The sequence below is a fragment of the Carcharodon carcharias genome, chromosome 17 (assembly GCF_017639515.1).
Source record: "Carcharodon carcharias isolate sCarCar2 chromosome 17, sCarCar2.pri, whole genome shotgun sequence".
Classification (NCBI taxonomy): domain Eukaryota; kingdom Metazoa; phylum Chordata; class Chondrichthyes; order Lamniformes; family Lamnidae; genus Carcharodon; species Carcharodon carcharias.
This window is the reverse complement of record NC_054483.1, coordinates 63,133,575-63,160,772: the sequence shown is the minus strand read 5'-3', so window position 1 is coordinate 63,160,772 and position 27,198 is coordinate 63,133,575. Positions and strand designations below refer to the sequence as shown.

General features: G+C 38.3%; 1 protein-coding gene across 3 annotated transcripts in view; it reads right to left on the bottom strand.

Annotated features, from left to right (window-relative positions):
* Positions 1 to 820: 820 nt before the first annotated feature.
* The window catches only part of LOC121289992 (poly [ADP-ribose] polymerase tankyrase-2), a 90,849-nt gene continuing 64,471 nt past the window's right edge, over positions 821 to 27,198 (bottom strand). Inside the window, exons 17-27 of one of the 3 annotated variants that reach the window (XM_041210087.1) lie at positions 17,185 to 17,294; positions 13,626 to 13,814; positions 12,661 to 12,913; positions 9,582 to 9,664; positions 8,891 to 9,011; positions 7,818 to 7,915; positions 7,643 to 7,717; positions 7,442 to 7,547; positions 3,602 to 3,788; positions 2,414 to 2,570; positions 821 to 1,766 (exon numbers count right to left, since the gene is read on the bottom strand). In XM_041210087.1, coding sequence (XP_041066021.1) covers positions 1,707 to 1,766; positions 2,414 to 2,570; positions 3,602 to 3,788; positions 7,442 to 7,547; positions 7,643 to 7,717; positions 7,818 to 7,915; positions 8,891 to 9,011; positions 9,582 to 9,664; positions 12,661 to 12,913; positions 13,626 to 13,814; positions 17,185 to 17,294 — 1,439 coding nt within the window. In that variant the 3' untranslated portion in view covers positions 821 to 1,706. Of the gene's footprint in view, positions 1,767 to 2,413; positions 2,571 to 3,601; positions 3,789 to 7,439; positions 7,548 to 7,642; positions 7,718 to 7,817; positions 7,916 to 8,113; positions 8,254 to 8,890; positions 9,012 to 9,581; positions 9,665 to 12,660; positions 12,914 to 13,625; positions 13,815 to 17,184; positions 17,295 to 27,198 lie in introns of those variants that run through there. The other 2 variants (XM_041210089.1, XM_041210088.1) reach the window with 2 other exon arrangements.

Below are 27,198 nucleotides of genomic sequence, written 5' to 3'. Positions count from 1 at the left end.
AATTGGCCTTGCCCCAATTTATAACTTTAACTCTTGTTCTTTGTCCTTTTCCATAGTTATATTAAAACTAACTGAATTATGATCATTACCACTAAAATGCTCTCCCACTGCCACTCCTTCCACCTGCACAGCTTCATTTCCTAAAACGAAGTCCAGAACCACACTAAGATAAAAGCAAAGTACTGCGGATGCTGGAAATCTGAAACAAAAATAAAAATAACTGGAAAAACTCAGCAGGTCTGACAGCATGTGCGGAGAGGAATACAGTTAACGTTTTGAGTCCGTATGACTCTTTATCAGAACTGAGGAAATATAGAAATGAGGTGAAATATAAGCTGGTTGAGGGGTGTGTGATAGGTACAGATGGATGGAGGGCCAGTGATAGATGGAGACAGAGAAGAGATTGCCAAAGATATCATAGGCAAAAAGACAAAGAGGGAATGTGATAAAGCTCATGTGGAAATTTAGTGCTTCTGGGGATCAAACATCATTTCCTTAATTTTCAAAATGTATATTTTATTATTCGTTCACAGGATGTGGGCTTTGCTGGCTCAGCCAGCATTTATTTCTCATCCCTAGTTATCCTTGAGAAGGTGGTGGTGAGCTGCTTAAGTGTCAAAGCTACTTTTTTCTCCTTAACTTCTGGGAATACTTGTGCAAAAAAATCATGCACAGAACTGCAACCATATGTTACAGTACCACTGCAAGGGGCCCGAGCTGAAAATCAAAGGCATCCCACAGCAAGACTTCATGGCCAGCAAGAAGCACCCTTCCTTCACCGCTGAATGCAAATATCTGGCCCCTTACAAATGCAGTAGCCTTTTTAGGTGAAAAACATTTTTTAATGAATAGGTTCCACTTACTACATAATGATACTATAAAACATTAAAAATATTTGAAAACAGTGAGAGTTACAAGTCCTCAACAAAGTGCTAGAGACTTGTCAATATACATCATGGGAAACACTTCTTTCATGCGATTAAAACAGCAAGTCAAAGCTACATACAATATATACATAAAAACCTATCATGGACCTTGTGCTATTAAATGAGTAGCCAACTTCACATGTTCTGAATGGTATGATGACTCATTAATATGGCAACTTCATACAGCCCTTGCACAGCAGGTTTCTTTTGGTTTTGTTTTATAAAGGCTACTCATAAAACCTTGTTTTGTGGATGGTGATACCTTCAGTCAACCAAGGCTTGATTATAGGTTACCTAGATTTGTAGTGCTATTGCATTTTGAGAACAATACATTTGCATAAATGTAAATAAGTTACTAAGCCAGTACAAAATTATTTACAACTGTTTTACAATGAAAACATGTCATGGTAAGTTTGTGTGAAGCAGCACTTTTTCAGATTCTTTTTTGATTCTATAGAGATTGTACGTTACCACGACATACCTTGACACAAAATAAAATCAGTATTCAGGTGCATCAATACAATAGTTCACTGACAGCAAATACTGATTTTCTTCTGGAATGGTTTCTACTAAAGTGCTGAAATATGGGAAGGCAAATTTCTAAAGTTACTTATTTTGGACAGTGTTTAAGCAGTGTAGTTTACACGATTAAAAAAATCAATGATGTAACATTTTCACCTACAAAACATATTACATACATATGTAAAGCTAGGAATGCATTAGGTCTGTTGCTGGATATCCTGTACGAGTACCAAATCTTGTCACGTGCACATTTCTGTATCAATCAGTTGAGTTTGCTGGCTTCACAATCTGATAAGTTATCAAATACTCTGGGTAAGCCTGGTAGAAGCAAAAAAAAACAAAAAATGTAAAGTTGAAATCAATTTTACAGGTATACTCAAAAAGCTTTAGCTTAATTATTAGAACAGACTTAATATTTTGAATTTTTTTAAATAGATACCACAGGATTAAACTGAATCCAGGAATGTTAAACACACTAACTGGAATTTAAAAGGCTGCCAGAAGTGGGGAAGAAAGTTTATGGGTCAAATCATTAAAACATAAGCCTGTATAGTAAATAAAGATGTGCTTTTTAATACAATATACCTTCTGAGTAAAGAAAATCAAAACTTAACTTTACTGAACTTATATAAGCAGCTTCCTTTAGCATGCAATGTTGCTACATAGCAGTGTGGGCTTCATAAGCAAACACACGTAATAAAAACACGTCAAAGTCTCAAGTGACATTGAAACAAATTGGAGTATGATTCTCTCAGGATTAGAGCTACATTAAGAAATAGTTTCCAGTTGCTTTTCATTTCTGCTTGCTTCATAATAATGCACATCTTTGAATCAAACTAAGTTTCTTTCCTTTGCCCCATTCCCAAATGAAACATCTAATTAAAATAAATCTGACTTATAATCATTTCTATGATATTGGCTAGAAATACAAAATACAAAAATACAAATATATTTCTTAAACACACCTGTTCACCTCTATAAATGACATACTCCGCCAATGCTAATCCATTTACGCTAGGTCGGCCAGTAACAGAATGATGACCAGGGGGAGCATGCGCCATTTTCATTGCACTGAACTGCAAAAACGATTTGCCTAATGTAACACGGCAGAATACCATCTGTCTAGTAAATGTAAGGAGAGGAGAATGAAAAAAAATCAATTATAAGTAGCCATTATGTAGATACAATACTTGGAAATAATTTCCATGGACATTTGATTATATTTCTTTGTGCAGGGAATACAATAAACTGTCTACTATCATTGAATGTTTGTGCAATCAAGTTAAAACAGTAGATAATTCGAATACGGAGGACCAGAAACAGATCATGAGTTGTACTCATGACTTTTAATGGACAAGAATTATTCACCCAATGGAATAACATTTCACGTGTTGAACTTCAAAGTTTGACTCTGGGGGGAAGATATTTGCGAAGTATCCCAAGCCAAGAAATTTATCATTCACTAGTTCAGAAATGGTTGAAATGCTGCTCTTGCCCTCTTGATTAAGGAGTTAAAAGACTTGCCTTTATATAGCACCTTTCACAACCACAGGATATCCCAAAATGAAGTATTTTTGAAGCATAGTCACTGTTGCAATGAAGGAAACGCTGCACAGTTTGTGCACAGCAAGCTCTCAAACAGTAATGTGATAATTTTTTGTTATGATGCTGATTGAGGGATAAATATTGATCAGGACAACAGGGATAATTCCGCTGCTCTTCTTCATAATGCCACTTTGGGATCGTTTACTTGATAAGATATTTAATGTTTCAGCGAAATGGTGGGATATGAATGCAGCCCCATTCCAACACTGTGGCACAGTGCCTTTTGTGTCACTGTTTGTCAACATTTATCTTTATAATTTCATGCATTTCTTGTAAACATATGAGTTACAAATCAAGTCTTGTTTAACTATAGATCATATTTAAATGGCAAAAAATGTTAAATTCACCAATGGAATCAGGACACTAAAATAAAACAGTATTGTGAACCACTCAAAATTAGTTTTCCAATTCAAATACCCCTAGTAACTGATAAAACTGATAGGAGTACACTCAAGATTTGTGTAACATAAGCTAAACAAATTCTCACAAAAATGACAGAGATCCTTCTATTTTAAGGAAAATGGGCAAACAGAGATATTGGATCTTACCTATGACAAATGTAACAGGACCTATCTTTATGTATTGGACAGCCAGTACCACCACCTATTCCATAAACATACTGGTTACTTTTAGACGAATTTTCAGCAAAATATATGCCGGCTCCAAACATTCCTCCAATGTAAGCGTGCCTTTCATCAAAGCCCTTGTGAATGATGGCATTTACAAAGGGGGAACCTACGGAGGACAAAAGTTACATTTACAATAAAGGCCAGAAACTATTACAACCACCCCACTGATAATTACACAATGCACATTCTCCTCATGGCTATATAAATCTATGTTATAGCACTGTAATCATACAGACTTAAAAAGGAAAAGAACTGAAACAATACATCAGCAGCTGCAGTAACTCATGTTATATTGTAAAGTACTACCAACGCATATAGTTACACAAGCACCAAAATTTAACATCTGCAAAAAACACATTGCAAATTATACTACGTTAATAGTTATCTCCAAGCTTGACTATAGTGCACTGAACTACATGGGTCAGGTATGAACTATGGGTAAACAAAAAAGTGGAAGCCTGCCAGTTTGCACATCAAATAGCATACCAGATGAAAATTAAGTATACAGTGGGCCAAGCAATGAAAATGGAGAAGCACTATTCTTAAATCATCAGTGCAGCTGTAAAACAGATGAACTGCGAGAGAAAAAGCAAGCACAGATGTTTACTGAGCAAAAAAGAGGGGAAAGAAAAGGTGCTGGAGTCAAGAATATAAGAGATTTTGAGACTGGTTTCACCCCCCACGCCACACCCCCTCCATCCTCCCAAAACCTCATAAGTACTTAGAGTATGAGGGAGAGATGGAGATCATAGAAGGCATGTAGCACTAGCCATCCACTGTAGTCCTTTGATACGGCGGAGTTGTATGCAAGGCCCAAAGAGATCTTGGATTACCAGGATCTCAGAAGGCTGTCAATGAACCCAAGTAACCAGTCAAGGGAACTTAATACTTGCACAACAAAATATGTCCTAGAAGTGGCAGGTTAAACATCAATGACTGAAACAAAAAAAAACATGTATAATGTTTTTCATGGACTTTCAAAGGGGATGTTTCAAAGTGCTTAATAGTTAAATTAAGTAGTTTTGAAGTGTAGTCACTGCAGTAATTTGGAAACATAGAACTCAATTTACATATAGCATCGCCACATAAATTGCAATGAAACCAATGACCAAATCACTTTTTTTTTTAAATGCACTGAGGAATACTGGCTAGGTTACTGGAAGAACTCCCCTGCATTACTTTGAATAGTACTGAAAGATATTTTAAGTCTACTTGAAATAGCAGGCAAGGCCTCAGTTTAATGTCTCATCCAAAAGACTGCATCTGAACAATTTATCAATCTCTCAACACCTCAATGAGTGTCAGCCAAATTATGTGGTCAAGCCTCTGGGGCTTGGACCCATGACCTTCTGACAGAGACAAGGCTGCTACCACTGAGTTAAAGAGCAACACTGTGTTAACTCAATTTATCAGTTCCAATCTGGAGTGCCACAGAGAGAGGCAAACAGAGGAAGATTAAGAATTAAGAGTCAGCTTTCTCAAACTATTTCATACTATGGACTGTCAATCCATGTTTGAATCCAGCTAATCAGGTTTCCACCCCTGCCAAATACTGAAACAGCTCCTCCTAAAGTCACAAATTATAGACTGATTGGGATAAAGGTAAACTTTTCCTCCTCGCCCTTCTCTGCAGTCTTGACATAGTTGACCAGAGCATCCTCCACAAATGTCTCTCCACTGTTGTTAAGTTGGATGGGATTACCATAACTTAGTTCCGTTCTTATCTAATATTCACCAAAGAATCACTTCCCATGGCTTCTCTTCCTGCTCCCACACCATTACCTTTGGTGTTCCCCAAGGATCAATCTTTGGTCCCCTCCTATTTCTCAACTATATGCTTCTCTCAGTGAAATCATTTGAATGCACAGCATCAGTTTTCAGATGTATACTGACGACAGCCAGCTCTACCTCAAAACCACCTCATCCAATTCCTCCACTATTGCTAAATTATTAGACAGCTTATCCAACATCCAGTACTGGATTAGAAATTTCCTCTAAAATTGGGAAGACTGAAGCCGTTGTCCAAATTCCTTGCTCCAAACTCTGTTCCCTAATTATCAACTCCATCCCTCTCCCTGGCAAAAGACTGAGATTAAACTAGTTTGTTTGTAACCTTGGTGTCACATTTGATTCCAAAATGAGCTTCTGACCTCATATTCATGCCATCACCAAGACTACCTATTTCCACCCCTGTAATATTACACAACTTTGCTCCTGTCTCAGCTAATCTGCTGCTGAAACCCTCATTATTTGTGCCTTTGTTGTGTGTAGGGTTGTCTATTCCAATGCAATTCTTGCTGGTCTCCCACATTCTACCTTCCATAAACTCGAGGTCATTCAAAGCTTTGCTGCCCATGTCTTAACTTGCAGCAAACCCCATTCCCCTATCGCTCCTGTGCTTGCTGACCTACAAATGGTTCTCAGTCAAGTAATGTCTTGATTTTAAAGTTCTCATCCTTATTTGCAAATCCCTCCAGGGCCTCACTCCTCCCTATCTCTGGAATCTCCATTCACACAACCCTGCAAGATAACTGCGTTCCTCTAATTCTGGCTCTTGTGCATCCCCAATCTTAATTGCTCCACCATTGGTGGCTATGCCTTCAGTTGCATTGGCTCCAAGCTCTGGAAAAACTTCCCTGCCCCTTTACATTGGTTTTAAGGAGCTTCCTGAAGGAGGAAAGCAATCTTTAATGAAGTTTTTGGTTATCTGACCAAATCTCATGTGGCTTGATATCATATTTGCTCCTGTAAAGTACCTTTGGACATTTCACTGCGTTAAATTAGGTTGCTATTGTCAGTTGTAGATAGTCCCATGCCTTCTACTGAATGAGAGTTGATGCAGATTAAGATTCAATGAGGGCTATGGTGATTATTTTCTATATTCAATTCTTTGTTGAGATTGTAATGCTTGTGCAAATGTCAAAAGGTTTGTGTGGTAAGGTACCACCTGTAGTTGGTCTAGAACCCTTTACTCTAGATCACATTTTAGATTTAACTCCTGATGACAAGTTATTTATAAATCAATTGGAAAAATCCAAGTGCTGCAAGAGATCAAATGATATAGAAAAACTATTAAACTATAAGTTGCTGTGAGGACCATGTGCTAGAATGAGAGATTTCTGTAGTGTTGGGTAGCAAAGAACACAGACTTTGAGTTGTAGAAAGCAGCAACACTAATTCAACACAGGCATACACTGAAAACGTGGCTTTGGAATACAGAATTTTCTTAAATTTGAGTACAGGTGCAATTTTTTGAAAGTAAAAAGAAAGCCAAGTTTAATAAAATTACAAGAACATGTAAACAGGATACGTTTACTGACAATTTGGAGCAAATTGAACCAGTAATACCAAAAATTCAGAAAATGCTGGAAATACTCGGCAAGTCAGGCAGCATCTTTGGAGAGAAACAAAGTTCATGTCACCAATCTGAAACATTAACTGTTTCCCTCGCCACAGATTCTGCCTAGCCAAGTTGAGTATTTCGTTATATTTGTTTAAGTTGTGCAGAATGACAGAAGAATTGCTTTTAGAAAAGAGTGATATGAATGAAGACAGATGGAGGTTACGTAACATGACAGCATAGTAAAAACTAGCGAGATAGTGTCTCATAAATTTACATATTTGATTTTCTTGTGGTGAAGAGAGAAAATATTTTGCTTGGGGAAACCAGAAATTAATTTTCAAATGAAAACCACAGTGGGCAAGGAGAACATAATAATTCTCATTCCAAGTCACGGGCGTCCAGTGCTTGTTGCTTACCGTGAAACAGCATTCTTTCATTTGAATGGTTGTGATTTTCTTCCGACACTTCTTTCCTTCGGTGTGTATATCTCTCCCAGAGTCTTTTATTACATACCCTTTGAATCTGAAATCATTTTCTGGTGAGTTACCAAATCCAACTTAACAGTTATGGTAAAAACAAAAGCAGAGGGGAAAAAATTACAACTATGAATGCAGTACCTTCAAAAAATTGTATTTATTAAAAACTCCTCCAGCGTGGCCACCATCCCGGTGTTCTCTTACTGTACTCTGCATCTATAAAATGTTCATATATGATTAAAAGTATAACCAGGGAAGGCATTGTAAATAAAATACACTGCATATATTAAGTGTCACATTAAAAATGCATGATCACCTCTTCCTCAACAGATTGGAATTCCTTATCCTCTGGTAACAAGTCAATCAGAATTGTACCACTGCTGGAAGTGTTTAAAGTTAGATATGGGGTGATGCCTGTTTCATGAAGAAAAGGAATCAATTACTTTTGATGTTTTTTGCACTTGCCTTTTGACTCCAAATTGCATTCCTCTTCTTAATTCAATGCTATTTAACACAACTTATCTTAAAATTAATTTTTGCACCATATTCACACTTTGCTCTATTTTTTTTGATGTCAAGGGCAGTTACTCTCACCTCTGGAATTCAGCTCTTTTGTCCATGTTTGGGCTAATGCTGTAATGAGGTCTGGAGCTGAGTGGCCCAGGAGGAACCCGAACTGAACATTGGTGAGCAGGTTGCTGCTGAGTATGTGCCATGTGATAGCACTGTCGATAACACCTTCCATTGCTTTGCTGATAATTGTACATTAGGCATCATAAGCACACTCAATGCTTTATTCAAATTATTTGACAATTCCAATTTTTTTTCTATTAAAAATCGACAACCATCATAGTTAGACTAAGAGTAAATTTTGTTTCAACTTTTTGACAGAATACAGATAGCTGAACAACAACGTATCTATAACAATATATGTAATACATATCAGGAGATAGTGAACAGGTTATGGGAAGATAAGTTAACAGATGGCATTGAGTGTTTTGAATTCTCTGTGCACGTGTCATCTTTGCTATATTTTTAAAATCAGATATAGATCAAGTGCAAAAATGAAGCAAAGACAACAACACCCAAACAATGAGCAGAAGGAATGGATGTAGAGAATTTTTAGCTTGTTTGCACATCACTTATTTTTGTAAATACTACAACTCACAATTGTTCAAACAATTGTCTGTGCTACATATTAAAAATCGAAGTATTTAATCAGTCTTATGAAAATTAAGTCAACAGTCATGTCCTCTGGAGAGTTACAGGCATTTGCGTGTGTGCTAGTTTATTTACATGTATTTTGAGAACCTCATCTTGTTTGAGTTCCATTAATAGCTAAAGTACCAATAACAATATTTCTACCATGAAATAAAACAAATGCTTTACCTTGTTGACCAGCTATTAGTCGCTCAACTCCTTTGATGATTTTATGTCGATGCCCATAAGCATTTATTCCAATTTCTTTGAGCTCTTTATGTCCCATTTCAACCAATACATCTAATGTGATCTGCAAAGAATTGATAATCACAGACACGTATCAGTGAGTGGTGTTAAAAGCTACAGCTATCAATTTGTAGCAGCATAAGACTAAACTGTGCAACAGAACATAATTCTAAATCAACTAATTGCAAGAAGTATCAAACTGATCAGAATGCATAAAAGTTGGACATTTGATTTGAATTAAGCATAAGAATTGAAAGCAAGTCCCACTGCCAACACTAACAATGCAAATGAGATGAAGGTCTAATCTCTTATAGCTAGCAAATCAAAATAAAATTACTGCACGGTTTCATTTTGGAAATAAACAGGTTGTCTGAGGATCAACAACCTTTTCAAGTGTACCGTACAAAGAACATTAAAGAAAATGAAAACACTATGCTGTTGGTGAGAGGTTGAGATTCATTGATCTGGTTACTGCAGACAGAATTTGTACTTCATTAGGCTTGTGCCCTATCTGCCGCACTTACTATGTGTAATAAAGTGGGAAAATACACCACCTCCAATCTTGAAAAAAAAAACAAAGTACTCACAAACAAAAAAATTGAGACAAAGTGAATGAAAATTTACAAAGCTCTACCTGCTCTTTTTCAAATATGTCACATAGATGTTCAAGGCCCAAATTCCTCAAAAACTGATTAATAGTCATATCTATTCCTGGAACTGTAACAGAGGAAAAAAAATTACCCAATGATAAATGTCAAAGTAACTACTGAAGCAGCACATTCACAAATAGTTACATAAGGCCCTCAATGTAGCAAATTGTTAGAAATTTGTGATAGGAGCAATGTTCCCTCTAAGATTTGTGGCCAAGCAGCAACATAGAAGTGCCAGCGCAGGCCCCTTTTAAATTATTGTGCACGTGCAGCCATGCATTAAGATTTAAAGGGGCTAGGCACTTAAATAAATAGCTGCCCATTCTGCTAAGAAATTAGACAAATTTTTCCTACTTATTTACACTGGAAGATATTTACTCATTTTCAATGCTCGTATATAGGACATCCCAAGAAATATTAAAATACGCAACTTTAAAACTAAATTTTTAGTTTCTTTAAAGAAGGAGAATGGAGTCCTTTTAATAACAAGAATTAAGGCAGTTAAAGAGAAGTTGTATGCATTATGATCTCAGTAGAGACTGGCACTTGTTTAAAAATAAATCAGAAATCCTAGTTATTTACTAAAAGAATGAAACCACAAGATTCCATGGTTTAAAAACAGAATAATTTTTGCTACACAAGAGTCAAACAAAGCAAACACTAAATACTATCTTCAATAAACCTCTTATACTCTAACATTCAGAATCAACTTAGTTAACAGGCAAATTGCAGTTGATTATAAATTATAAATTACACATTAAACTGTAGGTACAACTAAGATAGATCTTACGAATTGGCTTGGCAGATTACACGTCATATAAAGTCAAACTCAGTCACAAAGTCCTTCCAAACTAAGTCTTCCTTCTGAACAACGTAAGCTCCACTTCTTCTAGCCCGATCCTCAGCTGATGGCAGCACACAACCAACCAGAATTTCCACTGGCACAGTCTTCACCACAAATGGCACATGTCTGCAGAACTTCCTCAACTGTCTGAATGGTGTAGATCCACCAATGCTATCTACAAGTAACAGAAACAGCTGCAGCAACTTATTCTCAGCTTCTGGATCTGGACTCTGTATTCTTCAGCTTGCCTGTACTGCACCACTGGACTAATCAACTGCTACAACCGAGCTTAGGTGGTTCTGCATCTCTTTATAGGGCCTCAGCCAGTTTCAGTTTGCCCAGAGTTCTGGGTTCCAAATCTCAGTTTCAGTTTTTGTCTGCTTAGAAACTGGGAGGGTCAGTTTCCTTATTCTGGTTTCCCTTTTCAGCTTCCATTTTCAGTTAGGGCCCGCCTCAAAAAAATACAAGCTTTGGAAGCACAGATTCCATCACACATAGCCTAGAGATATCTCACTTATCAAATCAGTCATTCTCCTTTCAGTAAAGGTCCATCGTTTCCTATTTCAATTCCCATCTGTAGCCATTTCAAATATACTTTCTTGGCAGAAATGTTAATTGAATTTCCAATATTGATGTGTATCTACTCTGTATTGAAAGTACATATTTCAGAACTTCTCTCCTAAAAATTAAATAACTAACAGAAACCTTCAGTTGCAAAAGGAATTAAAAAGCTTTGCTGAAATGAAAGCAATCTTGCATTTTCTCACCAGGATGTACCATTTAATGATATCAGATACTATAATTCACATGAAAATAAGCCTTGACAACAGGAAATCCAGACAATGGGATTGTGAAATTCTCAAACAAGAAATCAGTAGTACTTAACATTAAAAATGTTAGTATCAAAGTATTGTTACGCAAGTTTAATATCATAGTTCGTATGTTTGAGAGGTAGAGCTTATATTTAAAATTCAATTTCTAAAACTAAGTTCAGTGGGGAAAAAGAATTGCTGGTAAACATCTAGAGGCTGGCAAACCATACTGATTTAAGGTTAATTACAATTCAGAAGTTAACTTCTGCTTACTGCATAAAATCAGAGTAAAAGGGTGAGAGTCATAAAACGGCAGACGGATTTATTCAGCTAAAGAACTGGAGACATGACGTCTGCAGCTACTGCAGTACAAGATGTAAGTTATTCATGTGGTTTCCCAGGATTGAAGGAAGCTTGAGAATTAAAAGGGTAGTTAATTTGCACTTTATCTGGGAACAGGTTGTGTTTGTCACATTGCCATGGAGATGGGTGGAGTTTAGTGAGATTATTTGATCTGAATTATCTCTGTGAATTAGGTTAGAGCATAGCCAGCAGGCAAGACTGTTTGGGAGACATAGCTAAGAGTCTGTGCCAGCTGTGTATCTTATGTAGCTTGTAGCTCCTTGGAAGTTGGGAGATAAAACCAGACCTACACCAGGAGTAAATGCTAGATCTACTGCTCATGACACAGCTGAGGTTGGGAGCTGATACTCAGAACAAAGACAAAGTTGGAAAGGGAAAAGCAACTGGAAGATTTGTTTAGCTGGAAGCTAAAGGGAGAAATCCATAGTAATCCTCAATAAAAGGCAGTTAACCTTGTTGCAGTTTGAATTCTGGAAATAATCAGCTTGGTTGCAGTTTGAAACCATAGCAGTGGGCTACTGGAACCCAAAGCTGTTTTCTGATGTTCAAGGCACTGCGAAGAGTCACAGGGAGCCCCATGCTCGAGCTGTGGAATCTAGAGTCATGAGGTTGATAAAGAAATTGTAGGGTTGCTTAGCCAAAAGTTGATGGACGATCCCCCATGAAAACTTGTTCCTTGGTGCATAGCTAGAACACTGAAGATAAATCAGTGATTTCTGGTCAGCGGTGATATACCTTTTGAGTTGGTCCCAGGAAAAGTGAAAGAATCTTAAAGATTTTGTAAGATTTTTTAAAAACATGAAGGCTTGTGGCGTAGCTTGTCAGCTGATAATTGGGAGTTTGGATTTCTTCCTTAAACGTTAATGATCCCTAACAGGATTGTAAGAGTATTCAATACCGATCTGGGGTATTATCTTCCCACAAATGGTAGCAACAAGCAGGTCTTAACGTTCAAATATGAGCCAGTTCCAGAGAAGATGAGCGTATCATATAAGGCTCTATTGAATACTTAAAATTAAATTCATTAAACTGAAACTCCTTTACCTTTTTTCTCCAAACTCGCAATTCCTTCTGCACTACACACCCTGCTGGTAGAAGCTAGTTCAGAAAAACTAGTTGTAAGGTTGTCTAGACTACTTGCAGCAGACAGGTTTGCTGGAGTTGATGGAACAGAGGGCAATGAAGAGGCTGCAGGCCCTGTTTGGGAAGCATTGATGACAACAGCTTGAGGTTTGTAGCAAGATGGCAATGCAGAAGGAGGCATTGCAGCAATCAGCAAGGCTCGAACATCATCTGCCTGTGTATAGATGGCAATTTAAAAAATACATTACTCCAAACTATTATTCAATTCAAATGGCAAATTTCCCCAGTATAAAGCTCAGGCTTTGATAAAGTTAGCTTATGGGAGGGCGGTCCATCTATTGGTCAGACATTTCAGACAAATATTATAGTTATTTTTAAAACAAGAGCAATGGAGAAACCCATTTTGCTGTCAGGGAAATTGTTCTAGGAAATTGGCCTTACTTTGACCAATTACTGTAAATCAGGTCAAAATTTGTAAAAGAAAAAGTTATACATTAAAAACACTTCTTTCTGCTGAATAATTCTGCAGCAAAAACTTTTTTCAATAAATGTTTTATCTAGAGGAAACAGATACCATTTATCATAAAATTGCTTAAATGAAACAGTAAACCATGATGCTTAAAAACCCTATAGAAACCTACTGAAACATGATTAAGTTTAGTAAGATGATAAAATATTAATTGTACTGACACCATGAGTACCAATCATATGAGTTAACACTGCCATGTAGTTTCAGTTAGCCAAGAAAAACAAAATGTAAAAATATACTCTGCTTTATCAAATATATAATGGAAACAATCACATAATGGCATATTATGGAATTATTTCATTTTAGTCAATTTTTAATATAAACGATAATTTAAAAAGGTAACATCACAGGAATTTCAAAATGTGTTTTAATAACTTTATCTTAATAGAATACTTACAGTGATTAGGTCTAACGCTGTTTGCCCTTCCTGATTTTTCATAGTGGGGTCAGCTCCATGGGCTAGTAAAAGCGCACACAGTTGTGTCCGCCCTTTCTGGGCTGCTTCATGAAGGGGAGTGAAAGCCCATTTGTCTGTTGCATTTACGCAAGCATTGTACTTTATCAACATTGCTGCTACATCCACATGCTAGAATCAAGAAAATTACATGCTAATTACAGTTTTTCTCAAAATTAAATAAAACAAAGAGTGCATGTATCTGATGGGCGCTCATACTATCTACGCCAGACTACAGTATACATAAGAATTCAGTGCACAAAGCAAAAGCATTAAACTTTAACAAGTTTGGCCTAATTGGCTTCCTTCCAGACATTTCCCCTTCCTTTCCAAATGTTTGGTATTGTGATAAAAGGGGTACAATGTATTATGTTTCTCTCAATAGAAAAATACATTTTTAAAAAACCATAGCTATATTTGCATTTACGAAAAAAATCTGGATCATGCACTGGTTAGTAGCATGCTGTAATTAGACCTCCATTGTTCCCCTTGATTCACTGATGCTGTAGTGGTCATTGCCTTCAAACTGAGGTCTGCTCATTACTTGAATAATGATTTCACCCAAGATAGCCCATAGGAAAAAAACTCAGGGTGCCAGTCTCTAAGAACATAGACACCTGACCATCAAGCCTGTCTTTTTTAATATCCATGAGCTATAAAGTAGGTTCATTCCCTCATTTTACTTTCAACCAATGAATATAACTAACACATTCACTTAATATTTAATGAATGATCCCAAAAGAGGTTTTTCTGGGAATGTTGAAATGAGTCAAAGGAGATTCCAGGTGACTAAAATGATGGTGAATATCACTCATCTAGCTTAAATCACTGTCATGTCACAATTTTTAAGCAATCATATTGAGCCTTGTTGGATTAAGGGATCTGCTTCCCTATCAAATTATACCTTTTGTTGGCAACAAAATATCAAAATGCTTCCTGTTTTTGCCCAGGTCAGCACTACGCAGTGAAAACATACCACTGATAACAGAACCTCAAACTGGAGTTTTATTACCTTTGCCTCTTACTTCTAATCACCGTTACTAGTTAAAATAGCTGAAGGATCTGTTGGATTGATTAACAAATTACAATTGTCATCATAGTTTCAAAAGCACATATGCCAAGTGCCATACTGTCATACCAAGTGAATTAGGCCTCATCTGGAGTACTATGCCGAGTTCTGGCCACCATACTTGAGGAGGGATGTGAAGGCATTGTAGACAGTACAGAGGAGATTCATAGGAATGATTCCAGGGATGAAGAATTGTAGCTATGAGAATAGATTGGAGAGGTTAGCACTCTTCTTTGGAGAAAAGGCAGCTGAGACGAGACTTAATAGAGGTATTCAAGATCCTGAAGGGCATGGACAGGGTAAATAGTGAGAAACTGTTCCAATTCAAGGGAGCATCAAGAACTAGAGGGCAAAGATTCAAAATAATTGGCAAAAGGAGTAAAAGTGGTGAGATGAAAAATATTTTCACCCAGAGGTTGGAGTCTGGGATGAACTTTGTGAGAGGGTGATGGAGGCAGGTTTGATTGAGGTGTTCAAAAGGGGATTGGATTGCTATCTGAAAAGAAAAAATGTGCAAGGTTATGGGGATAAGGCAGGGAGGGGAGTGGGATTAGTGCTCATTTAGAGAGCCAGTGTAGACTCGATGAACGGAATGGTCTCCTTCTGCACTGTAAAGATTCTGTGATAGTCAGTTTTTTTACCTGATGCATACGTATTAATCCTTGCTGACTAAAGTCAGCACCAGGCTTGAAACTTTTGTCCAGCTTGGGGATCACCATGATGCTGTACAAATCTTTTTTGGACTGCATGGAACATATGTGCACAAATCATAGCACAATCATGGGAACTCAGTTCTTCAAACCTGTTCCACCATTCAATTAAAATTATATCAATTATATCATGGCTCATCTATATCTTAACTCCACCCATCCACCAAGGTTATGCAACCCTTTGCTAAAGGCACATAACAACTCTGAAATTTTCAATTGCCCTATCTAGAGTTCTTTTGGGAAGAATTTCTTTGACAGTGTGTGTGTGAAGAAGTGCTCTCTGACATTACCCCTGAATTTTAAGGTCATATCCCCTTGATCTGGATTCTGTCTACTCTCTTAAAATCCATTAATCATTTGAAACACCTCAACTAGATCTTCTATATTCAAGAAATCCAATCTTAGCCTATGCAACCTAACTTATAATTTAACAAATTCTGGTGAATTGGTACTGCACCCTTTCCAAGGTCAATACATCCTTTGAGGTGTGGAGCTCATAACTAAATGTAGTACTCCAGATTGCACGTAAACCAGAGTTCTGTACAGATTAGCATAACTTGTATCTCTTTGTATTCCAGCCCCTGTGGGATAAAACCCACTATTTTATTGCCTTTTTAATTATTTGCGCAGACCATTAGTTTTTAGTTATTTCTGTACTTGGACCCTAAACTTGCCTGCTCATCCTCCTCAAAAAATTCAACCAGTTTCACTGGACATGACTTACCCTTTGCAAATCTGTGCTGGTTCTATCAGTTTACATTTGTTCAAATGTTCAGTCACTCTGCCCCAATTAAGTGTTTATTAACTTCCCCACAACTGATTTTAGAATAACAGGCCTTCAATTTCTTGGCTTATGTCCTTTAACCTTCTTAAATAGAGCAGCAACATTGACGAAGAGGCTCTCATGCTGGGTCATGATGAAATTGCTCCTGATGACATGTTATTCTTGCAATTTTCATGGGGTTAGGGATAAGAAAGGGTGGAAGATGGAATATATAAAAGAGCTTGATCGTGAAATTTGCCCTAGATATGAAGTGACATAAGAAATCGGAGCAGGACTAAACCATATAGTTTTTCAGCATCTACCATGTCGAGTTATTTCAGAATCTTACACTTCAGTGAGATCAACTCTCATTCTTCTAAACTCCAGAGAATATAGGTTATTCTAATCAATTTTTCCTCATAGGACAACATGCTAATCCCAGAAATCAATCTAATGTATCTATGTTGCACCCCATTTAGGGCATATATATTCTTCTTTGAAGGATATCAAAACAATACACAGTACTCCGGGCCTCTATAATTACAGTAAGAATTGAGGCTTATTTAAGTGCTGCTCCTCCATGCCCCACCCCCATGTTAAACATCTGTCAATGAAAAATAGGACAGTTTCACCAAATATAAATACAGGACGATTTCAATGTATCACATCCTTACATTATGAAATGCATTAGAAGCTGGAGCTAACATAGCACAACTTGATTGCTTAGCCATCCATGGGGAGACTTAATCCATGTAGTATAACCAAAAGCAAAGAGAGAGCAGGGTGAGGGGGGAACATTTCTATTTAAACAGGTGAGCATCTTAAATAAATACCCTTAAATAGCTTCACACTGACACTGAAGCAGATATTGAGCTCCTTCATGAGCAGGCATAATAATCAACTTGATCAGTTTTCATTACTGAGCGAGCCAGTGAAGTTAATACTGTACTTTCATCTTACCCCATACGAAGCAGCATTATGTAAAGGAATCAGTCCACCTTTGTCTTGAGCATTCACATCAGCACCATGTTGTAGCAAATACTCTGCAACTTCTAGATTGTTGTATCCAGCTGTTAGACATACCACAATGAATCACAATGAAAAGTTCTTCACAACAATGTATCATTATATATAAGAATAAAATTGTCAGCATTTAGAAATCCACATAGGCTAGATTTAATTTGCAGCATGTTCATGTTTTTACTGCAGTTTCAAGCAAAATAATGTATTTTTCAGGTTTATTGCAGTAATTTTAACTTGACAAATGCACATCGACTATTTCTAGTTAAATTTAGATGATCTAAAGTTTTGATATTCATGCCTTATGGGGCTACAAATTTGCATCTAATTTGCATTTATTTAGATATGGAAGCAAGAATGACAATTTATACTAATTTGTCTATTAAGCAAATTGCGTTTTAGAATCTTGATATTAGGTAGAAGTCAAATTAGGAAACATCACTTTAATGTTAGTTTGCATCAAGCAAACATCAGCACTGTTAGCATATGTAACTAAAAATTCAAACTTGCTCCAGGCTAACTTATTAAAACATACAATTATTGGAATTGTACCTGCCTGCAACGTCTATCAGTCTGGTGGACAAAATATTAGGAAATGATATGACATCTACTTTATATAATGCCAAATTGTTTTGAAAACTACATTTATAATTAGGCAAGTCTAAACGCAATAGATAATTTTTCTTACTCTTGTATTTTATATCACAATCATCTAAATGAAATATGTGGGCAATCTATTGAAGTGAGCTGCTCACTTGCTAACACAACCCACAAAGTTAATGGATGAAAAATTGCATGCAGGGCTCAGACTGCTAATACACAGGAGAAAATTTCCCATCTAGCACAAATACTGTTCACAATGGCATCCCATTAAGTATTAGCAAAGAGTGGATTTCTCAGAATGATTACAAAGCAATAGTCTGAATTTGGAAGGTTGAAGTGGGAAGGTGAACAATGTCCAACTCTTATCTGAACCTTGAGATAAGATTACGTTTCTGAAATAGCGAGTACAATTTATATTTGTAATATGTGCTATTGTGAACTTTATATATCTTACTGAGCCTTGATCAGTTTGGACTCCTACTGATTACATAAATTGTCATTGCGTTCCCCATTATTGAAGCATGACAACATTCACATCAATAAGACATCAGGGAGGAAATTTTATCAAGGAATAATTGGAAAGGTTTGTGTTAATTAAGGAAGACCAGCACGCATTTGTAATAGGCAGATTGTGCTTGACTAATTGAATTTTTTGAAGTAACAGACAAGGTTGAAGGGAATGCAATGGATGCTGTCTATATAGATTTTCAGAAAACATTTCAAGAACGTATTCAACAAAGTACCATATAAAAAGCTTGTTAATAAAACTGTGGCTCATGAAATAGAAGGATGTCACCTTGAATAAAAGAATTGCCTTTAGGTCAGAAAACAGCAATCTGTGGAAAATGGTTATTTTTCAGACTGGAGGAAAGAAACAGTGGTGATCTCCAAAGGTCAGTGCTCAGGCCTCTGCTTTCTCTGATATATAAATTGCTTGGATATTGGATTACAGAACAAAATTTCAAAATTTGCTGATGATACCAAACTTGGAGGAGTGGTAAAACAGGGAGGATGATACTAATCAACTGCTACAGGACATATTTAGTCTAGCAGAATGGGCAGGCAAGTGGCAGATGGAATTTAAAAAAAAGTGAGAGAAGAGGCATTTTGGAGGAAGGCGCAAAACAGATTTAATGGCACAGTTCTATAGAGTGCAGGAACAAAGGGACTTGTAGGTGCATGTGCATAGATCTTTGAAGTTAACAGGACATATTGAAGAGTGGTTAGCAAAACATATCTTGGGTTTCATAAATGGAGGCATCAAGTACAAAAACAGGGAAATTATGCTGAATGTTTATAAAGCCCTGATTAGGTCACAACTACAGTAATGCATCCAGCTTTGCTCACCACACTTTTGCAGGGATGTGAAAGACCTTGAAAGGGAGAAGAGATTTACCATGGTTCGAGGGATGTGGGATTTTAACTACAAGGTTAGGTTGGAAAAATTGAGGTTGTTCTCCTTGGAGAAAAGAGATTGAGGGGAGATTTGATACAGGTACCCGAGATGATGACAGGTTTAGATAACATAGACAAGGAAAAGCTGTTCACAATAGCTGATGTACAAGGATGAGAGGACACAGATTTAAGGTTTGGGGCAAGAGATGCAGGGGTTGTGTGGAAGGAAAGACTTTTTTTTAAAAACGGCAGCTAGCGGTAATGACCTGGATCTTGTTGCCCATGAAGGTGGGGAAGCAGAGACGATCAATGATTTTAGAAGGAAATTGGTTGGACGTTTGAAGGGCTATGGGTTAGAGCAGGAAAATGGGATTGGCTGGATTGCTCCACAGGGAGCCAACATAGACTTGATGGGCGGAATGGTCTCCTTCTGCACTATAAATGATTCTATGACTCAAATTAAACAGAAAATTCTATGCTCAATATGTATGTTTAAAATTAACTACGTATATGAATAACAATTGCACAGAAGACAGGGAGGTTTATGGCAATTCATACTTGACAATTTTCAAGATGAAAAGCTGGCTTCAAGATATACACACTCCCATTTTTCGTTTACCTTACATAGAATTTACAGCACAGAAAAAGGTCATTTGGCCCAGTCTCTGCTGGTATATATGCACCATGAATCTCCTTCCACACTATTTACTTCAGCTCATCCTATCAACATACCAACATATTCCTTTCTCTCTTTCATACTGATCTAGATTTCCCGTAAATTAATCTATGGGCTATGCACGTTAAGCAATTCATGTGGTAGCGATTTCCAGATTCTCACTCTGAGGAAATATTTCTCCTGAATTCCTTATTGGATTTATCACCCTCATATTTATGGCCCATTATTTTGGACTCCTCCATAAGTAAAAGCCACCTATGTCTACACCATCTAACCCTCCCATAATTTTAAAGAACTCTATCAGGTCCTAAGTGCTCCAGCCATTCAGTCTCTCTTTTAAGTTAAGATGACCAATACACTGACTACAGCCAAAATGCTTCATTCTTAAGTATCAGGCAGGGCATTGTTAGTGGAATACTTATGGGCCCATCAAATCCATAAGCTGCTTCTAGCACCTAAATCTTCAAAAGGAATTAACATGACATGAATCACAAATTACTGTGGGAAGCCCTATATAATCCACTTCAAAGTGATTAAAGATTCATTATTGACAGAGGACATGGTGTCCTGGAGTTTGTGGTCAATAGTGAAGGAAGGGCACACACACACCATTCACCTCAAAGAAAGCACAAGAAATCTCGTGACTTCTTGTGGCAGGAATGTGAGCTTCTCTTGCTGCAGTTGGTTGTAGTGTTCTCCAACAGGGATTCCTAACATGGAGCTACAAGTTGCTCAAGCAGCTAATCAGAATAAAGAATTCTCTCAGACAGCCAACCAGGAAATGTAAAGTACTAAAATTAAGCCACTCTTAAAATTTTACATAGAAAAATAAAGATGTGGGCATAAACATGGGGTGAAGGCAGAACCTGAAACATTGAGAAAAACATTTAAAAATAGTTTAAAAATCTACTAATTAATCAAAATGGAGACATTTAGCAATACTCCACAAATTTAAAGTTATTTGTTCACGACCAGATCTGTTGTTCGGCAATATTTATTATTCGCATCATCATTAAAAACTCAAGTTACGCCTGACTGAGCAAGGTGTAACTTTTTAAATTGACTTTCTAACAGTGACAAAGCACAGCAGGGAAGCTCATTTTCTTAACTGATTTCACTGGTTGCTGGCTGATTTTTTTTGGGGGGGTGGGGGGCGCGGCAGAGAGAAGATCAAAGACTGTAACTTTCAAATTTCCATGGTAAACTGCCCATGCACTATATGCTTAAGTTGCGGTCAGTTTCAGAGAGGCAATGACTATAAACACTGACACAGTTTGCTGTCAAAACTCCACCCGCTACCAGAAAATCCAGGCCAGTGACCTGCAAAAATAGCTCCTGCCATGCTCATTTTCAAAAATTAACTATTATAATGGTTGACAACTTCCTTTACCTGGAGTGCTTTGTCAGTTCTAAAGCGGGCTATACAGCACCTCAAGGTGCATGTAAAATCTGAAGAAATGCAGACATGGGAAAATGGTTAAAGCAACTTTGAAGAAAGTCTTGGGAGAAAAAAAATTACACTTCAAATTTGTTGAAAATGATGGGTAGCCTGTTCCTTAACCACAATCCCTAATTATACTTCTGAAACATCTAGAAACTTAAAGTATCAGAGAATTATTGCAGTACCTAAGGAGGGCACTGGCCTGTAGCATTCATACTGGCTCTTTGCAAGAGCAACTTGGCTTCCCTGCCTTTTCACCACATGCCTACAAATTGTCTCTCTTCAGGTGTTTATCCAATTCCCTTTTGAAAGTCATAATTGAATCTATCTTTATTATATACTCAGGTAATGCATTATAGTTCCTAACACTCACTGTACAAAACAGTATTTCCTCAGGCTGCTGTTAGTTAATTCACCAATCACCATAAATTAGTATCCTCTGTTTCTCAATCCTGCTGCCAATGAGAAAGGTTTCTGCCTATGTATTATGTCTAGACCCTTCTTGATTTTGAGCACCTCTATCCAATCTCCTCTCAACCTTCTCTTCTAACAAGACCAACTCAGATTTCAAATTTCTCCATGTAACTGAAGTCCTTCAACATTGCAACTAATCTGGCAAATTTTCTTTGCACCTTCTAAAGCTGCCACATCTTTTCTGAAATGCAGTGTCCAGACTTAGACACAATATTCCAGTTGAGGCTGAACAATTATACTATAAAAGGTTCAAACAATTTCCATGCTTTTGTACACTATGCCTGTATTTATAAAGCTTTATAAAGCACTTCCTCACATTGCCCTGGAACCTTCAATGATTTGTGCATTTAATCCTAGGCGTCTGTTCCTACAACCCCCTTTTGGATTATATTCTTTATTTGTATATTGCATCACTTCATTCTTCCTACCAAAATGAATCAGTTCACACTCACCACATTAATTTTAATCTGCAATGCTTTTGCCCACTCTACCAGCCTACCTATGTCCTCCTGAGGTCTATTCTCTATACACTTTACAATACTCCTAAATTGTGTCATCTACAAAGTTTGAAATTGTGCCCTGTACACACAAGTCTAGGTCTTTCATACATATTAAGAAAAATGGTCCCAGTACCAAACCCTGGTGAAACCCAATGCATACCTTCCTTCAATCTGGAAAATCAAACATTCACCACTACCGTTTCCTGCCACTCAGCTAACTTCATAACCATGCTGCAATTGTCCTTTTTATTCTACAGACATCATCTTTGCTGGCAAGTCTATTATGTGGCAACCTATCTATTGGAAGTCCAAAAGCATATCAACCACATTATCCACATCAACCCTCTCTGCTACCTCATCAAGGCTCAAAACAAATTAATCACAATTTGCCTTTAATGAATCTGTGCTAACTTTCCTTAATTGATCCACACCTGTTAATTTTGTCCCACATTATCACTTCTAAAAGCTTTTCCACCATCAAGATTAAACAGTTTGTGTTTATTTTTCACACCGCCTTCTGAAGTTGCCAGCCCACTGGCACCACCCGTTTCCAAGGAGGACTGCAGAGTATGTCTGCAATTTCCACTCTTGCCTCCCTCAGCATTCTTCGATGCATCCCATCTGGTCCTGGTGAATTATCAACTTTAAGCACAACCAATCTTTCTAACACCTCATCTTTACCAATGTTAGCCATTCGGTATCTCAATTACCTCCTCTTTCACTATGACTTTAACAGCATCTTCTTCCTTTGTAAAGACGGATGCAAAGTACTTGTTCAGCACCTCCAATATTTTTCCTGCCTCCTTTGAAGTACTAAGTGAGTAATTTGCATTTATCTTTACCAATGAAGAGGATGCTACCTAGGCCGAGGTAACTGGTACACTAGAAGAACTTATAATCGAGAGGAAGGTGGTGTTAAGATAGATAAAAGAACAGGACCAGATGAGATGCATCCAAAGATACTGAGGGAAGAGAGTGGAAATTGTAGAGGCATTAGTGATAATCTTCCCCTGTGCCTAAGGAAGACTGGAAGTGCCAGAGGGCTGGAGAATTGCGAATGTTATAACCTTGTTCAAAAAGGGATGCAAAGATAAAGCTGGCAGATCAGTTTGACCTCAGTGGTAGGGAAACTTCTGGAACCTATAGTACGGGATAAAATCAATAGCCATTTAGGCAAGTGCAGGATAATTAAGGAAAGCCAGCATGGATTCATTAAGAAGAAATTGTGTTTAACTAACTTGGAGTCTTTTGAGGGAGTAACAGAGTAGGTGGATAAGGGAAATGCTGTTGATGTGGTGTATATGGATTTTCAAAAGGCATTTGATAGAGTGCCAAAACAATGGATTTGTGAGTAAAATTCTAGGTCATGGAATAAAAGGGAAAGTAGGCACTTGGATAAGAAATTGGCTGAATGACAGGAAACAGTGGGTAGTGATAAATGGTTGTTTTTCAGAATGGAGGAAGGTTTGTAGTAGATTCCCCAGGGGTCAGTGTTGGGACCTTGCTCTTCCTGATATATATTAATGACCTAGATTATGGTGTTTAGGGCATGATTTCAAAATTTACAGATGATACGAAGATTGGAAACGCTGTCAACTTGATGGGGATAGTCTTGAACTTTAAAAGGACATAGACACGTTGGTGGATTGGGCAGACAAGTGGCAGATGACGCTCAATGCAGAGAAGTGACAGGTGATTCATTTTGGCAGGAAAGATATGATGAGGCAGTATAAAATAAAGAGAGCCTCTAAAGGAGGTGCAGGAACAGAGGGACCTCAGTGTATACGTACATAGGTCATTGAAAATGGCAGGGCATGTTGAGACAGCAGTTAATAAAACATAGTATCTTAGGCTTTACTAATAGGGGCACTGAGTACAAGGGTAATGTCATATTGAACTTGTATAAGACACTAGTTAGGCCTCATCTGGAGTACTACATCCCTTTCTGGGCGCCATACCTGAGAAAGGATGTGAAGGCTTTGGAGAGTACACAGAGTAGATTCACAAGAATGGTCCCAGCGATAAAGAACTGTAGTTATGAGGACAGATTGGAGAGATGGGACACTTTTCCTTGGAGAAAAGAAGGCTGAGAGGAGGCTCGATAAGAGGTATTCAAGATCCTGAAGGGTATGAATAAATAGTGAGAAACTGTTCCCACTCAAGAGAACAACAAGAGATTCAAAATAATTGGCAGTAAGAAATTTGGATTGCTACCTAAAAAGAGAGAATGTGCAAGGTTACGGGGATAAGGCAAGAGAGTGGAACTAGGTGGAATGCTCTTTGAGAGCCAGTGCAGACTTGATGGGTCGAATGTCCAATGGCCTCCTTCTGTAATACAAACATGCCTTTGTTTCTATGTGTAGATCTTTATTTTAGTCCTTAATCTCCACCCATCCTATTTTTTTATTCATTTGTGGGATGTGGGCCTCACTGGCCACTGTTACCCTAGTTGCTCTAGTTCAGAGGGCATTTAAGAGTCAGCCACACTGCTGTGGGTCTGGAGTCACACGTAGGCCAGATTTCCTTCCCTAAAGGAAAGATGGGTTTTTACAACAAAAAGCAATGGTTTTGTGGTCATCGTTAGATTTTTAATTCCAGAGTTTTATTGAATTCAAATTCCATCATCTACTGTGGCAGAATTTGAACCTGGGTCCCCAGGGCATTACTCTGGGTCTCTGGATTAGTAGTCCAGCGACAATACCACTACACCATCGCCTCCCCCATTACTAGCCTTTGATTATAAGCCTATAGAAAACTTTTGGATTCCTTTTTGTTAACTGCCAGTCTCAATCATATCTTTCTTTTCCTTTAATTTCTTTAGCAACTTCCCCTTCTATATTCAGTATGTCTGTCACTTGCAACATCAAGTTGCTTCCCTGCACACCCCCACCAACCCCTCACCCCTGGCCCACAATCATTTTTCTGCTTTACACACAACCTCTTTCAGCCAAGGAACTCTGGCTTTGATTGTCCTACCTTTCCCTCTCGTGTGAATGTACCTTGACTGTAAATGAACCATCTCCTCTTTAAAGGCAACCCATTGTTCTTTTTCCTTTACAGTGGATAATTTAAACCTTATACTGTGATTACTGTTCTCCAGTGTTTCCCTATTAATATTTGATCCACTTGTGCCACCTCATTCCCCAGAACAAGATCCATCAATGCCTCCTCCCTTGTTGGGCCAGAAACATATCAAGAAAATTCCCCTGAATATAGTTCAGAAATTCTCACCTCTTCTGCCTTTTGCACCATTAATTTTCCTAATACAAATTGGAAAAGCAAAGCCCTCCATTATCACTACCCTATTGTTTTTGCACTTCTCTGTAATTGTCCTGCAAATTTGCTCCTCTTATTATCTTCCCAATAGTTGGCGGCCTATGGAATACACCCAGAGGTGCAATGATACCTCTACTGTTTCTTAGCACTAACCAAACAGATTCTGTTCTTGACCCCTTCAGGGCATCTTCTGTCTCCAGCAATGTAATATTCTCCTTAATCAATACTGCTACCACTCCTCCTTTCTTTGCTTCCCTTTTTTTCCTGAACACCTTATATCTAGGAATATTTAGTATCCAGTCCGCCCTTTTTTGAAGTCTCTGTTATCACCTCATCATATTCCCATGTGGCTATTTGCACCTGCAGCTCAACAACCTTATTTTCACACCCCCATCCCCCACCAGGATGGTCTGAGGGCCCTTAGCTTCTTCCTCGAACAGAGGCCCGAACAATCCCCATCCACCACTACTCTCCTCCGTCTGGCTGAACTTGTTCTCACACTGAACAATTTCTCCTTCAACTCCTCTCACTTCCTCCAAATAAATGTGTGGCTATGGGTACCCGCATGGGCCCCAGCTATGCCTGTCTCTTTATGAGGCATGTGGAACATTCCTTGTTCCAGTCCCACACCGTTCCCCTCCCACAGCTCTTTCTCCGGTACATCGATGATTACTTCGGTGCTGCTTCATGCTCTTGTCGGGACTTGGAAAAATTTATTAATTTTGCTTCTAATCTCCACCCCTCCATCATTTTCACGTGGTCCATCTCTGACACTTCCCTTCCCTTCCTTGACCTCTCTGTCTCAATCTCTGGTGATAGACTGTCCACCAATATCCATTACAAACCCACCGACTCCCACAGCTATCTCGACTACAGCTCCTCACACCCCACTTCCCATTCTCTCAGTTCCTTTGCCTTCGTTGCATCTGTTCCGATGATGCTACATTCAAAATCAGTTCCTCTGACATGTCCTCCTTCTTCCTTAACCGAGGTTTTCTACCCACGGTCGTTGACAGGGCCCTCAACCGTGTCCGGCCCATCTTCTGCGCATCCGCCCTCACGCCTTCTCCTCCCTCCCAGAAACATGATAGGGTCCCCCTTGTCCTCACTTATCACCCCACCAGCCCCCGCATTCAAAGGATCATCCTCCGCCATTTCCGCCAACTCCAGCATGATGCCACCACCAAACACATCTTCCCTTCACTCCCCCTATCGGCATTCCGTAGGGATTGCTCCCTCCGGGACACCCTGGTCCACTCCTCCATCACCCCCTACTCCTCAACCCCCTCCTATGGCACCACCCCATGCCCACGCAAAAGATGCAACACCTGCCCCTTCACTTCCTCTCTCCTCACCGTCCAAGGACCCAAACACTCCTTTCAAGCGAAGCAGCATTTCACTTGCATTTCCCCCAACTTAGTCTACTGCATTCGTTGCTCCCAATGTGGTCTCCTCTACATTGGAGAGACCAAACGTAAACTGGGCGACCGCTTTGCAGAACACCTGCGGTCTGTCCGCAAGAATGACCCAAACCTCACTGTCGCTTGCCATTTTAACACTCCACCCTGCTCTCTTGCCCACATGTCTGT